The sequence below is a fragment of the Carassius carassius genome, chromosome 23 (genome assembly GCF_963082965.1).
Source record: "Carassius carassius chromosome 23, fCarCar2.1, whole genome shotgun sequence".
Lineage (NCBI taxonomy): Eukaryota > Metazoa > Chordata > Actinopteri > Cypriniformes > Cyprinidae > Carassius > Carassius carassius.
Window position 1 is genome coordinate 25,764,399 of NC_081777.1, and position 16,691 is coordinate 25,781,089.

The window sequence follows — 16,691 nt, forward strand, 5'->3', positions numbered from 1 at the left end:
CTCTGAATTTAATTACATATTTGCTCGTTCTCATATGGCGACAACAAACACGTTCCGCTATGCAAGTAACCTAATGTATTCTCATTAAGTATATAAAAAAGAAAAATCACTTAAAATGTAACAGCACATATCATTAAAATCCAAAGGACCGTACTGTTGGAATTAATAAAACAAGAAACGCGGTCTCCGCGGAAATGCTTTGACCTAAAAATACTCAAACGTTTCCTTCAAATTCATTTCAAGAGAGACAAAAAAAGCCTTGCCGTGTTCAAAGGAGCACCCTGCTAAAACAACTCATTTCCCTGCATATTTCTTTGCCCCTTGGTATTAATATCAGCCTCTTTTCAGCAAATGAGATTCATTTCTCTTGCGTGCGTGTGTGTGAAGTGTTCGCAGGCCTTGGAGCACAAGCAGCTTGCCTCTTCACGTCTGCCTGTCTCTCTTATTTATGCTTCTGCATGCCTTCATTCACGTCATAGAGGAGACAGGCAATCAATCAGTTCTTGAATTTTAGACATTTAACCTCCTGTTTATGGATAGCTGCCCATGATATGCATGCATTCATATGTGATGGGAATTTTTTGCATAACCGGATGTGAATATATAATGGACAGCATATCAGTGGTCATTAAATGGTTTTACTTCAGAATACAGATTTCACATTGGATGTCCAAGGGCAACCCCTTAAAAAAGTAATGTTAAAGTCCTTTAAATCCATTACATCCTGTTTTTAACATTGATAATAAAATTTTTTAAACAATTGTGCATCAAACCATCATATTAGAATGATTTCTGAAGGATCTTTGCATGCCATCACATGAATAAAATACATAAAAAAAAAAAAAAAAAAAAAAATGAAAGTTTTTTCAAATTGTAATATTTCTATATTTTTTTCAAAAATAACTGCAGCATAAGGGACTTATTATAAATGCATAAAAATATAAAATCTTAACATCCCCAACCTTCTCAACTGTGTCTTTATATCTTATTACTTCAAATTATTTCAAGAATTTTTCAGATATATTATCCTTGCTGTGCATGTCCTTTTCAAATCCACAAGTTGAAAGCCACTTATTTACATTACTGTATATCTCTTTTCCATTTTAGGCCCTCTGTAAATGTAGTTCTTCGGTTTCTATGGGAAAATGCAGGCTGAATAGTGCCTACGAGTTTTGAATGGCTGATGTGGCTTTTTTATCTCACCCACCCCTCAAGGTTTCCACAGAAAGAGCTATTTATGGTTATTGATAGTGATGGAGGCATGCGTGTTCAGACAGGAGATACTCAAGGGTGCTGTTACTGCATAAACACAATGAGTCTCATCTTGCATTGTCTTGTGATAGTGTGGAACAGGTGCAGGCTGGGAAACCTATCGTGTTTCTAAAACCACAGATATGCATCCTATCAGTGAATCTCAATGGCACATTCAAAACCAAAAAAGAATAGCAGTATTATAAAACATACTGAATAATAATCTTCACTCAGAGTCTGAGGATGACTTTTAATTTTTTTGGGCTTCCTCAAAGAGATACACTCATTTCATAGCAATATATATAACAAAAATAGTGCTTCTCAATTCAACAAAATTAACACGTTTTTGGCAGTTTAAAATTGTAAATGGTAAAACTCGGTGACTCAACACCTCTGGTTTCTTTCAAGCCCGGAAATCAGCCCCCTGCAGTGACTATTTCCTTGGCCAAATGGTTAATTAGGGAAGCTAATTGCAGGGAGTGGAACAGGCATTGATTGTGCTCTTATCAACTGGAGACAGCCTATGTCAGAAGACTGTTGGCTGGCTGTATGAATGATACAGTCCTGGCCAATGCCTGAACTGCAGAATGAAGGACAAACAATGGGCAAACTAATTAAAATGCCTAATTAAAATCACCTGAGCAGAAAATCAATACTTTGTCATGGTCTGAATAGTTGACAGAGGAGATTTTGTCCCAGCTCCAATCACAAGGCCTCTGTAGGCATGGAAAAGTCTGAAAATTTGACAGTTTCTGAAAGAAACTGAAGATTCACTTTATATTTTGGGAACTGAATGGGTCATGAAAAGTGAAGTGCTTCCTACCAGCATGGAGCCAGACCTGAATGTGAGTTGTATGTGGAGGACTTCTCTCCTTCTGAAACACCACCGGCACCAAAATTTGAGGAGGCTGTTTAACCAAAATGTGAAGACTGAAAGTCAAGTTTATCCTTGAGAACATCTCAACGTATCCCAAAGGTAAAGCCGTCTTTGCTATTATACAACAGATAGTTTTGGCCACAGAATTTCAATTGTGAGATTGACAACAAATATATATGCAGTATATATGACGTTTATGGCAAAAAAGTTGTCAGCATTATTCAATATAAAAAAAAATAAATCTAAATTAAACACTAAAAAAAATTATTTTAAAAATAAAAAAATAATTAGTTGTGCATGTACATGCACATAATGCTGCCACATAAATTACAGCTTCATGGTTTTCGGGTTTTTGATGCAGTTTGGAGAAGAAAATCTACCTACTTTACAATGGTGGGGTAACAAACAACAATAAAGCCACAGCAGATGGACCTAAATCTACACAAACCAAAACCCAAATGAAACACATTTTTGCAACAACACTGGCACTGTGGTCTGTGACTCTTGCATCTGATTGGCTCACTTTAAAGAATGAGGTTTCCGTGTACACTTCCTCTTAATAATGCAACAGTTCAAATAGTTTAAACGGTTCCAGCCCAATGTTTAGAGAAGCGCTGAGAGAATCCAGACTGAAAATATCCAATCTATAGAAGGGAATGCTGGGTAGTGTTGCATCTCTGTTTCATCCACCGTGATTGGGCTCCATCAAGCCTGCACCCCAGCCCCTGGCCCCATTATGCTTCCCTTCACCGCTGCCCATTCGGCTGGGCCATGAACCCGCCGTGCGTCTCATCCATGTGCCTGATGCTCATTATGTTTTTCACATGGCCCTGCCGTGTGTGGCTGTGATAGAGCTATTACGGCCCAGTGCGGCCTTTGGGATTTAACACCCCCTCACCCCCACTGCAGACCTGGACACCTTTTATTCAATTTGACTCAATGTGCAGGAAAATACAGCCGTAATGGACAATCAAATGACAGGTCATGAGGCTCCCTGCTGCAGAAGCAATTATGAGGGTGTTTTGCCATCATGATTCTGCCAGTGAGTGCAGCTAAAATGCTCATTATGCTGGATGCAAATCTACACTCTTTCGGTCACCTTTGCCTCTGCCAGACAGGAATGCATACATCCACTTATTATGCAAGCATTGCAGTCTATTCAATTATTCTAGAGTACAGATTGTACCTCTATGTTTATTGATGGTGATGTTGAGGACAGGTCATGATGGTTGACTTTCTGTGAAACAACCAACTGTTTATTATTATTATTTTTTTTTTTTACATATAGATTTAATTTCATTAAAAATGATTTGGGGTCAGGTCATGATGGTTAACTAGGCTTAAGGTCAAGTAATTAATCTCATATTTTATATACATGTGACCCTGGACCACAAAATCAGTAATATGGGTCATTTTCTCAAAATTGAGATTTATACAACATCTGAGAGATTAATAAATTAGCTTTCTATTGATCTATGGTTTGTTAGGATTGGGCAATACCTAGCCAAGATACAACTATTTGAAAATCTGGAATCTGAGGGTGCAAACAAATATACATACTGAGGAAATCGCCTTTAAAGTTTTACAAATGAATTCTTAGCAATGCATATTACCAATCAAAAATGTATTTTTGATATTTATGGTAGAGAATTTAAAAAAACTCCTTTTGAAACATGATCTTTATTTAATGTACTAATGATTTTTCACATAAAAGAAAAATCAATAAATTTTCCCCATACAGTGTTTTTTCTTTTTTCTTTTTGGCTATTGCTAAAAATATACCCCAGCGACTTAAGACTGGTTTTGTGGTCCAGGGTCATAATATATAATGTATATACGTGTGTGTGTGTGTGTGTGTGTGTGTGTGTGTGTGTGTACACATTACGTAAGTTCTAAGCGGCCATGCATTTTTTTTTTTTTTACTTTTTTTTTCTCTTTACAATGAATTAATTTTCTTGTGGTCTCGACATAACGAGAGTTGTCTCTCTCAAACGCATTGGCTTCTACAAAGTCCCTCCTTTCGACAAGCGCAGTCTGCTCTGATTGGCAAACTGATCAAGTGCATTGTGATTGGGCGAACACCACAAGCACTCATTGGAAACGTAACACCCTTTCCATAATCGCGAGTTTAATCTTTCAGAATAAATGTAAAGACAGTTAATAATGTCTCATTTCAAGCCCGAAAGGGGAACAGAGTCATGTGACAGACAGTGATGAAGCTCGTATGTGTTTCCAGTACACAAGTGTGTCTCTCTCTCTCTCACAGCGCACGCACACTCACAAAACACGCAAAACTACGCATTTGAACAGTCAATATCAAATACTTAAACTAATGATAAAACATACAGTAGCTGATTCAGAAGCGCCAGATTGTCGTAGCAAAGTCAGTTACCTCCTTTCCTAGGTTCATGAAACGGTCGTCCATAAAATGCGTTGCTGTTCTGTTGTAAGTAATCTTAAAGATTCCTAAATGCATATTTGCATATTTATTTATTGTAGCAGTTATTATTAGGTGAAGCAAAATTAGCTGAAATATCCCCGACATAGGCTACATTAAGTGCACTGTATATCTGTCCATCAGATGCTTGTCAAAGTTTACTTTGTTTGTTAATACTTAAAAAAAAAACAAAAAAAAACACCTTATGTCCCTACATGCTACCTAATGATGGCAGGTAAATAATACAGCAAATTTTCATTGCCACAGCATCTGCCTCATTTACATATCCCCCTGGAGTCCCAGCGAAGGTGGTCCTCAAACAATGGCAAGCATCCGATAGCTGTTGACAATCGACACATGCATCAGGTTGAGGTGCAGCTGACTGATGAAGTATTTGTTATGGTTGCTTAAATCAGGTACATTACAAGTCTCCTTCCTTCCAATCCCAAGGGGCCTTACATATTCTCCGGCCCTTCTACAGTGGCAGCAGTGGTTTGATGACTCCATCTGCTCCGTTCCATTACACATGCGGAGGAGATAGAAACGGCCGTCACAAAGCCCAAATAACAAACAAGGGAGTCATATCGCTCCTTCCACAGTATCAACATCATAACAACACAATGGAGGCATCTGTTTGGAGACTTGGTGAAAGTGCCTCTTTATTCTGCACGATACAATGCTGGTTGGTATGAAAAGCCTGTTAAGAAACATTGCAAGGGGCCTGATGAAGTGGACCATGACTCTTTGTGCATGAATGCACATGCCTTATGTGTGTTTGTGTATGTGTATCTGCTTGAAGTCATTTGGGACATGTAGAGCACTTGGAAAAAGTACAGACGATCTGCTGCCTGTAGGTATCTCTGTATGAGGACTCCGCTTATACCACCCAGGGGAGAGAAGTGAGCGGAATAAGAAGAACGAGAGAGGGGGAGCGAAAAACAAAGAGAAATCTTGATGCTCTCATTTTGCCCTTCCTTTTCTGCGTCCAAAGGGGGTGTTTCTGTGTTTCTCTCTGCCATCTTTAACCTGAAGCACAATAGGAGCGTCAGGCAGGCATCACCTTAAGCAGTGGATAGAGTGGCTCCATGCCTACACAAATTAATATCTGATTTCAACACTTTCTTGGTTCTGTAGCAGTTTATAGAAACTTTAAAGGTGATGTGTGTGTGTTACATTAGAAATGCTATTCCAAGTTAATGTGCAGATTTTACTGTTAAAACTATCAAAAGAGTGCAGTTCTTCAGAAGAGTCTGTAGTGGTGTCTAAATTTTACTTGTGCCTTTTAAAACAACTGAGTTAAGTTTGTAGCATTTTAGCAGGCTGCATTGATTTGAAAAAAAAAACATTTAAAATAATATCTATTATTATTATTTTATTTGAATAGGCCTAACTGTTTCCCGTTAATATATTTTAATGTAATTGATTTCTGTGATGCAAAGCTGAATTTTCAGCAATTTAATGCATACTTCCTATATATATAATATATATATATACACACGCATATATCACATCACATAATTTTGCAGTACAAGTATGTGTAGTGGATAATAATGCAAAATATATATTCACACAATTTTTACTGGAAAACAGCTAATTATTTTAAATTGTAAAAAAAAAAAGGTCAAGTGTTCAATTTGACTTGATGTCACTTATCACATTCATACACTAGATGGCACAGTACATAAGTGTCAGCATCTTGCTCAACTAACACTGGAAATCTAATTTAATAAAACAAAAATACACTGCATATACTGTAGAAGGACTGGATAAAATAGTGCCTTTTTAACTTGTCTTCATACTTTTTATTGAACCTTTTAATACATTTTAGTTTCCAATTTTTTCTGAGCTATGCAAACTAATATCACATCCACACACCATACGTCATGTGGTCTCTTAATTCTTAGCCAGAATGTGATATCAGAACAAGTGCACTTACAGTACGAGTCCTTTAAATGCAGTCTAAGTAGGCAGCTCACTAGGTTTTGTAACACTAAAGGCCTTGAAGCCCATTTTAGCACCTCTCTCTATTTCTTCTCTTCATGGATCTGCTCACGTGATGCATTAAAATGAAATATAAAAGACAACACAAATGGAGCAAACCACACTGGGAACACAACCACGCTATTTACGCTCATTCAAGTAAGCAGTGTATACATAATTTCCTAAGTTCCAAATCGGAGAGGCAAGGCTGTTGCATTAGCAATGAGAGAGCCAAAAGCCACATCAATGGGAACCGACAGATACAGCGCTGTGGTTCCGGAAGGATCAAAGGCTGTGTTATTGAATTTAGCGGGGGAGAATCAAGCTCTTTATTCGGGTTTGAGCTCTATCAGGGAGGGGAGAGGAAACCATCACTGCTCTGAATGAGGAAAAGAGCCGCCTGGAGGCCGAGCCTCAGAGGAACGTCACCAATGAATTATTCACAGATAGGAAAGGCTACTGGCTGCTCTCCATCCCTCAATTTCCACATTTTTGCCATCTTTCTTTGCTATTTTCACCAAATCTCTGTGCAGCATTCTTTATGATATCCTCTTTTCATTATTTCCATCTTTGTCACACGTGCTGTATTGTGGATTATGACTGTGAACCACCAACACATGCTCTCTGTATTTTCATTCATTTTCTTCCTTCTAACAACACACTCTGCTGTTCAGATCATTAAGAATTGAATTCACTCACGCTCATCACACTCAAACTGACTTTCAGAATTCCAAATGGACACAAAAGCACCTTCTAAATGACCCTTGAACTATATTCCAAATCTTATCCAGTCATATGGTAGCTTGAGATTGATAGATTGAGTTCTAAATTGTATAAACTGTATGACTTCAGAAGTCCTGGAATGCAGTGAATGGACCTTTTTTTTAAAAAATTTTTTTTTTTTTTTTTGGTGCTTTTGTGTCCTTTTTCAGTACAAATTTTTCCATGGATAAAAATAGTCATTAGTTTGAAATGACTGAGGGTAAGTTACACTACGAGATTACATTTTTACATTTTTGTGTGTCTTCTATGTACATTTGTCCACATCTTTTATTTACACAAATCAATAACTTTTACATTAGGAGACATATTGTTTTAATGACCATACGATTTCATAATATTTATGACAACTGGGAGATGCCATGAAAAGTCATTTTTTATTTTGGAAACAATTTAAATATTTTCCTTGGATGCATTAAATTTATAAAGTGACCGTGAAGACATTCATAATGTTACAAAGGGTTTCTATGAACTCTACAATCTATACATGCTTCTGAACTTTCTATTGTAAAATTGTGAAAAATAAAAAGTTCACTAAAAAGCGTTTTCAATGTAATAATTCAAGTTTGTTTGTGTATAGCGCTTTTTATGATACAAATCGTACCAAAATGGTAATGATAAATGTTTCTCAAAGGCAGCAAATCATTAGAATGATTTCTTAAGGACTAGAAACCACTATTGAATGGTAGTGTTACATATATTATCATTTTTCTTTTTTATTGCGGTGAAACATGACCCAAACATGTTTTCACCCAGTTTTATCTCTAATCCTGAAAGAGTAGAGGAAGAGAGAAAAAAACATGTATTTGTCGTCTTCCTTCCTTCCATCCTTCATCTCTCTCTCTCTCTCTCTGTGGGAGAGGTCTTAGCTGGAAACATGTAATTTTGCTCAGTTTCTGGCCTCTTTGCCCCTGTCTCCCACCTCTGGATGACTCATTAGGTAGTGCTCCGCTTCAGCTCCCTGTTATTTATGCAGATAAAAAAGGCAAATTAATGACTGGCACCCCGGGAGGCACCACACAGCCCACGAAGGGAAAATGAAAGGCTAGAACAGCTGACACAATGTGTCCAGCCGGTGACACGTTCACCAAGTCAGTCGAGAGAAGCATTTACATGTTTGCCCCTTCAACTGTCCCAGTGGTGTAAATCAAACTGGCAAATCGATGACAGTAATGCCAGAATTCACCCTTGGCATTTAGTTTGGTAAGGTCATGAACTAGTGATTTATCCCAGTCAGCTAAATGGATTGTTAAAGAGATGGTTCACAAAAAAAAATCAAGTTTCTGTTATTTACTCACTCTCACGTCACTACAAACCTGTTTGACTTTTAATATCTAGCTGGTCTTTTAGTGAACAGGTCCTGTAATGATAAAGAAAAAACTGAGTTAAATAAATGAGTCTTGTACACTATATTCTAGGTATTCACAATCCATACATAGAGCTGACGATAGATCTAACTCAAATCTCATTTGCACTTCAGTGCAATCACACGGTAATTGTTGTTGAGATATAAAATCTGGTGTGACTGGTCTTGATGCATCATATTTGATCAAAAGATATTTGATAGCAACACTCCAAAAGGGGGGTTTTCACAGCAGTGCCATAGAAGAACTACATATGGGTTTCCCAAAGAACCTTTCATTAAACCGTTCTTAAAAGAAATTATTTTCTTTTCTTAGTGTGATGAACATCTGAAAAATCTTTTTTTTTTTTTCTTCACCTGAAAGAACCTTTTGTGCAATGGAAAGTTCTATGGATGTTAGTGGTTCTTGATTTAAGATTGTATAAAGAGTGAAAATTTTTCATTTCTGCAGGAGAAAATGTCAGATTTATGTGATTTAAGGATCATCTTTTGCTGAACTATCCCTGTTTTGCATCTTAAATGAGCTTCAAATTACTTTTAGTAATTACTCACGGCTAAAACATCCTACTACCACAACAAAATTAACAGCTGTTGTGATGCTCGGACACTCTTCAAGACTTTCTCTTCTCTTCTTAATCCGCCGCCACCACCTCATCCATCGACTCTTACAGCGGACGACTTTGCAGTTTTCTTCACAAATAAGACGAGATCCATCAGCGGCCAATTCTCCACACCGCAGACTGAGGACAACTTCACAATGACCGATGCACACTCTTTCTCCTCCTTCTCCCCACTCTCAGAGATGGACGTCTCTGAACTTCTCCTGTCCAATCATCCTACTACTTGTCCACTTGATCCGATCAAGTGATCAAGTCCACCGATCAAGTCCACCTCCTTCAAGCGATCTCTTCTTCAGTCATACCTTCGCTTACTCACATTATCAACTCCTCTCTTCACTCTGGAACATTTCCCTCAGCATTCAAGCAGGCTCGGGTAAGCCCACTGCTCAAGAAACCATCTCTAAATCCAGCGCTTCTTGAAAACTACAGACCGCTATCCCTTCTTCCATTCATTGCAAAGACACTTGAGCGAGCGGTGTTCAACCAGTTTTCTATGTTCGTTGTACAGAACAACCTCCTGGACAGCAACCAATCTGGCTTCAAAAGTGGCCACTCAACTGAGACTGCTCTGCTCTCGGTTACTGAAGCCCTGCGACTAGCAAGAGCAGCTTCAAAATCCTCGGTACTCCTCTTACTGGACCTTTCTGCTGCTTTTGACACTGTTAATCACCAGATTCTCCTGTCCACCCTCAGAAAGATGGGCATCTCTGGAACTGCACTCCTGTGGGTTAAGTCCTACCTCTCTGACAGATCCTTCAGTGTGTCTTGGAGGGGTGATGTTTCAAAGTCACACCACCTTGCTACTGGGGTTCCTCAAGGCTCAGTACTTGGACCACTTCTCTTCTCAATCTACATGACATCATTAGGATCTGTCATTCAGAAGCATGGCTTTTCTTATCACTGCTACGCTGATGACACCCAACTCTACCTCTCATTCCAACCAGATGACCCGACGGTAGCTGCTCGCATCTCAGCCTGTCTGAGTGACATCTCTAGCTGGATGAATGACCATCACCTTCAGCTTAACCTTACGAAGACAGAACTCCTGGTGATTCCAGTTAACCCATTGCTTCATCACAACTTCTCTATACAGCTGGGCTCATCAACCATTACTCCTTCGAGGACAGCTAGAAACCTAGGAGTTGTGATGGATCATCAGTTAAGCTTCACAGACCACATTGCTACAACTACCCGGTCCTGCAGGTTTGCCTTATACAACATTAGGAAGATTAGACCCTTCCTGTCAGAGCAAGCAACCCAACTTCTTGTCCAAGCTCTTGTTCTCTCCAGACTGGACTATTGTAATGTTCTCCTGGCGGGCCTTCCTGCATGTACTGTCAAGCCTCTGCAATTGATCCAGAATGCAGCAGCGAGGGTTGTCTTCAATGAGCCAAAAAAAGCTCACGTCACTCCGCTCCTCATCAGGTTACACTGGCTACCAGTAGCTGCTCGCATCAAATTCAAGGTACTGATGCTAGCCTACAAGACGACCACTGGCACGGCACCAACTTACCTAAACTCATTGGTTAAATCTTATGTGCCCTCCAGAAGTTTGCGCTCTGCAAGTGATCGACGCCTTGTGGTACCATCCCAAAGAAGTTCAAAATCACTCTCAAGGACCTTTTCCTGGACTGTGCCCAGCTGGTGGAATGACCTCCCAATCTCAATTCGTACAGCTGAGTCTTTACTCATTTTCAAGAAACCGCTAAAGACTCATCTTTTTCGCCTGCACTTAACCAACTAACACTAGCACTTTTCCTTTTCTTTAAAAAAAAAAAAAAAAAAAAAAAAAACCTATGCGTTCTATACTAGACAAACTGAGACTTGTCATGGCACTTGTATACTGTTGTTGTTCTCTTGTTGACCTGACTGCTTCTATTGTTCTCATTTGTAAGTCGCTTTGGATAAAAGCGTCTGCTAAATGATTAAATGTAAATGTAGATTTGTTAATATGATTTCCCACCAGAAAAACACCTTCGGTGTTGCACTGAAGTAGTTACACTCCAATGCGTTTCAGCACAAAACATTTTGAATGCCCTCACACAGGGCGTGTGATGAGAGTGACATTTGGGAAGCTTTTTAGAGCGAAACTGAGAGCGGTGAGGGGTGTTTAGAGAATAAAGCCACTCTGAAGGAGGAGCCGAAGACACTTTCTCTCTAGGCTGAACACGAGAGTGCTGATAGACATTATAGCAGTGGGCTAGATGAGACTGACCTTCAGTATACACTGGGCCAGATGTCTTTGTAGATGGAGTCCCAGCTGCTCGATATAAAAAGAGTATTAAGTTATTGCCGGCTATACAGTCGACTTAAGACGCGAGGCGTCATGAGACAAGACCGAGGCTGAGATTGAGTTTTATTGTGCTGCTTGTAATGCTCACTGCTTTTATAACTTCTGTCATAAGCTCTTTTATTTGAAAACTTCACTGCAATAAACCAGCTCTCCGGTTTATTTTCCATCCCGGGAATCCTGTCAGCTAACCTCAAAATGTAAAGTAAGACGGGTTAGCGTGATGTGCTCTTTGCCAGATGCGTTGCATAAGAAAGCCATCAAATAAATGATGCATTATCGTGAGAAATCCCTCAGACCGCATTTTTTAGACTAACAGGTCTGTGTTAAAAGTAAGAAAAACACTCCTCTTTTTTTCTATTTCCCTAGGATACATTTGGCTTTAACATAATACGCTGTCACGCATGTCTCAACACAATCTACAAAACGTAAGATAAACGATCCCCCTAAAAGCTCTGCAGAACATTCATTCACTCTGAAAAAGACCCTGACTTTCAGAGAGGAGAACTTGGAAGTGGAAAGAGAAGCAGACGGGGGAGAATGATGAAGAATGAGCGAATGAAAGCGTAGACAGAAGGACACAGAGCTGAACTAATGCCGCGTTTGATCCCTTTCTCCGGTGGACGGCTGCCAGGTATCAAGATTCAAGAAATGCAGGTTCATGAAGATGCTGTTTAAATGTAGTCGTGGCCAAAAGTTTTGAGAATTACATAAATATTAGTTTTCAAAAAGTTTGCTGCTAAACTGCTTTTAGATCTTTGTTTCAGTTGTTTCTGTGATGTATTGAAATATAATTACAAGCACTTCATACATTTCAAAGGCTTTTATCGACAATTACATGGCATTTATGCAAAGAGTCAGTATTTGCAGTGTTGGCCCTTCTTTTTCAGGACCTCTGCATTTCGACTGGGCATGCTCTCAATCAACTTCTGGGCCAAATCCTGACTGATAGCAACCCATTCTTCCATAATCACTTCTTGGAGTTTGTCAGAATTAGTGGGTTTTTGTTTGTCCACCCGCCTCTTGAGGATTGACCACAAGTTCTCAATGGGATTAAGATCTGGGGAGTTTCCAGACTATGGACCCAAAATTTCAACATTCTGGTCCCCGAGCCACTTAGTTATCACTTTTGCCTTATGGCACGGTGGTCCATCGTGCTGGAAAATGCATTGTTCTTCACCAAACTGTTGTTGAATTGTTGGAAGAAGTTGCTGTTGGAGGGTGTTTTGGTACCATTCTTTATTCATGGCTGTGTTTTTGGGCAGAATTGTGAGTGAGCCCACTCCCTTGGATGAGAAGCAACTCCACACATGAATGGTGTCAGGATGCTTTACTGTTGGCATGACACAGGACTGATGGTAGCGCTCCCCTTTCCTTCTCCGGACAAGCCTTTTTCCAGATGCCCCAAACAATCGGAAAGGGGCTTCATCGGAGAATATGACTTTGCCCCAGTCCTCGGCAGTCCATTCACTATACTTTCTGCAGAAGATCAATCTGTCCCTGATGTTTTTTTTGGAGAGAAGTGGCTTCTTTGCTGCCCTTCTTGACACCAGGCCATCTTCCAAAAGTCTTGGCCTCACTGTGCGTGCAGATGCGCTCACACCTGCAGCTGCTATTCCTGAGCAAGCTCTGCATTGGTTGCACTCCGATCCCGCAGCTGAATCCTCTTTAGGAGACGATCCTGGCGCTTGCTGGACTTTCTTGGACGCCCTGAAGCCTTTTTTACAAGAATTGAACCTCTTTCCTTGAAGTTCTTGATGATCCTATAAATTGTTGATTTAGGTGCAATCTTAGTAGCCACAATATCCTTGCCTGTGAAGCCATTTTTATGCAATGCAATGATGGCTGCACGCGTTTCTTTGCAGGTCACCATGGTTAACAATGGAAGAACAATGATTTCAAGCATCACCCTCCTTTTAACATGTCAAGTCTGCCATTCTAACCCAATCAGCCTGACATAATGATGTCCAGCCTTGTGCTCGTCAACATTCTCACCTTAACGAGTTAACAAGACGATTACTGAAATGATCTCAGCAGGTCCTTTAATGACAGCAATGAAATGCAGTGGAAAGGTTTTTTTGGGATTAAGTTCATTTTCATGGCAAAGAAGTACTATGCAATTCATCTGATCACTCTTCATAACATTCTGGAGTATATGCAAATTGCTATTATAAAAACTTAAGCAGCAACTTTTCCAATTTCCAATATTTATTTAATTCTCAAAACTTTTGGCCACGACTGTACGCCATCAGCGAGAAAGCAAAGACATGAGAGCTCTGAAAATGCATTCATGTTTGTAAGACAAATGTGGGAGGGGTTATGTGCTGAAGCTCACAACTTGTATATAAGGGAAGTCGTGGCCTAATGGTTAGAGAGTCGGACTCCCAATCGAAAGGTTGTGAGTTCGAGTCTCGGGCCGGCAGGAATTGTGAATTGAGAGTTCTCTCTCCACCTGCAATACCACGACTTAGGTGCCCTTGAGCAAGGCACTGAACCCCCAACTGCTCCCCGGGCGCCGCAGCATAAATGGCTGCCCACTGCTCCGGGTGTGTGTTCACAGTGTGTGTGTGTGTTATCACTGCTCTGTGTGTGTGCACTTTGGATGGGTTAAAAGCAGAGCATGAATTCTGAGTATGGGTCACCATACTTGGCTGAATGTCACGTCACTTTCACTTAGGGTTAGCGGTTTGTTTAAATCCCTAAAACCCTAAGCAATAACAAATCTTAGCAAACACCCCTAAATATTAAGTATATTCTATGCACTCAACGCGCACACATTTAAAACACTCTATTTTCACGGATTTCATTAAAACCGTATTATGTAGAATCTTGCAAAGTGTTTTGTTTGAGATGGCAAAATCTCAGACTGTAGGGAAGAGTGATCCCTTGAGATAAGGCGAACAAACAGGAAAAAGCAGAATCTTCCCCCCAATAACATACGCTGATTTAGAGGCTCTTTTTCCCACATCTGACCCTCCTCCTCATCACCATCCAGCCTCTCCAGCGCTTTGTGGCACAGATTATGAGATTTCAGAGAATCAATCAAGAATTCCTCTTCTGTCTCTCTCAAGAGTATGCACATTATGCACAAACACAAGGCATCAAATCAGCAGAACCACCATAATCACTGCAAACCGCCGCTATATTTATAGAGGAGAGTAAATTATCTAAGCAGATATACCGCAAACTAAACGCAACTTTTTGAGAAAAGTTGTGAAGTTAGTTGTGAAGTCATAAGGGTCAATTTTGTGGAATTGAGATTTATACATCATACGAAAGTGGAATAAAAAAGCTTTTCATTGATGTATGGTTTAAGATTGGACAATATTTTGTCGAGATACAACTATTTGAAAATCTGGAATCTGGGAGTGCAAAAAAATCAACATACTAGAGAAATTCACATTTTAAAAGTTGTCCAAATGGAAATTCTTAGCAATGCATATTACTAATAAAAAATTCAGTTTTGGTATATTCACAGTAGGACATTTACAAAATATCCTTATGGAATATGATCTTTACATATATCCTGATGATTTTTGACATTGAAAAAATCGATAATTTTGACCCATAATGTGTATTGTTGCCTATACCAGTGCGACTTATGACTAGTTTTGTGGTCCAGGGTCACACATATGGTAACACTTTAGAATAGGAACCAATTCTCACTATAGTTGCTTATTGGCATGCATATAGCATATTGGCTGTTTAATAGTAATGGAAAACACATAATTTGCATGACCATAATCTACATCCTTGATCCTATTTAATACCTAAACTTAACAACTACCTAACTATCCATTAAAAAGCCGTAATTAGGAGTTTGAGGGAAAAGTCGCAGTGAATAGTTAGGCAAGTTTCACAATATTACCTTTTTCTACCTAGCATTAAAAGTTTTGTTAGATGCATAAATCTGAAACCAACAACATTACCACTATGAAAATCAGTTTTAACTTATTACATTTTTTGTACAGTTTTCTCAGAACTTTTTCACAGACCCCCAGCACCTTCTTTTTCACCCCCAGTATGAAAACCACAACTTTATGACATAACCTACCCATTATAACCGCTTAGATGAAGCCCACCCATGAAACACTTGTTTCGGGCCCTGTAAATTTAGTCCTGACAGTAAATGGTTTCTGAGAAATGCACTGGTTCATGCAGAATTTCAAAACTAATGAGAAACAACAATCCAACCCACTAAAGAGCAGAGAATGCATCACACAGACACCGAGAACAAAGACAAAAAAAGATTTCAAAAAAGCATTTTCTGCATCATAACAACATTTATGGGCACCCACAGCAAAATCATATGACAAAGAACTTTTGAGAAAAGACTGAAAAGAATGTCAGTTATTCCACAAATTAGCATGAAATAAAGAAGCATTCTTAAAATAATAATGAAATAAATGTTGTTTTCCAAATATTTTAAACCTGACTCACATGTCTGCTGAAGAATCCATCCACTTCCTCTTGGAGTTTTTTCTGGCACTCTGGATGGAGCGCTAACAGGTAGCATGCGAATGCTAGCGTGTTGCTGCTTGTCTCGTAGCCGGCCAACAGGAAGATGAAGGACTGACCGACAATCTCATCCTCCGTCATCATTCTCTTCTGCTGGGAGCGCTTGGTGGACTCGTTTCCTGGTACGTTTTCCTGTCTGTTGTCCATCCCCTGTTCGGTGCAAGCCTGTTCATCGGCGTCATTGACCACATCAAAGTGCTCCACAGACAAATACTTGCTGCTGGTCCTGACGTCCAGCATCAGCTGCAGAAAGTCTCGTCTCCGCTGTAGAAAAGCAGATCATGAACATGGGTGGTTGATTATGAGGAAAGGAATGATGACTAAATTTGTTTGTTCATGGCCATACCTGTTCTGGGGAAAGATCATCTCTCTGTTTAATCATCTTCTGAATACACTGGATAAAGAAGCTGTTCATCTCATCTCTTGATTTATTGGGAAGCAGACCAGCAAGAGGCTGAAGCAGAAACGGAAACGCCACTACAGCAAAACCAGGAAAACGACACGGTCAGAAAGTTATAGAAAAGAAAGAAATAAATGGTTTCATAATATCATCCGTCAGAAGCACTTTCCAAGCT

At 39.5% G+C, this 16,691-nt stretch overlaps 1 protein-coding gene across 2 annotated transcripts in view; it reads right to left on the bottom strand.

Annotated features, from left to right (window-relative positions):
- LOC132101647 (thromboxane-A synthase-like) overlaps window positions 1-16,691 on the bottom strand; it is a 62,186-nt gene that overhangs the window by 4,529 nt on the left and 40,966 nt on the right. For both annotated transcript variants that reach the window (XM_059506739.1, XM_059506740.1), the window contains exons 9-10: window positions 16,463-16,593; window positions 16,039-16,380 (exon numbers count right to left, since the gene is read on the bottom strand). In XM_059506739.1, coding sequence (XP_059362722.1) covers window positions 16,039-16,380; window positions 16,463-16,593 — 473 coding nt within the window. The remainder of the gene's footprint in view (window positions 1-16,038; window positions 16,381-16,462; window positions 16,594-16,691) is intronic.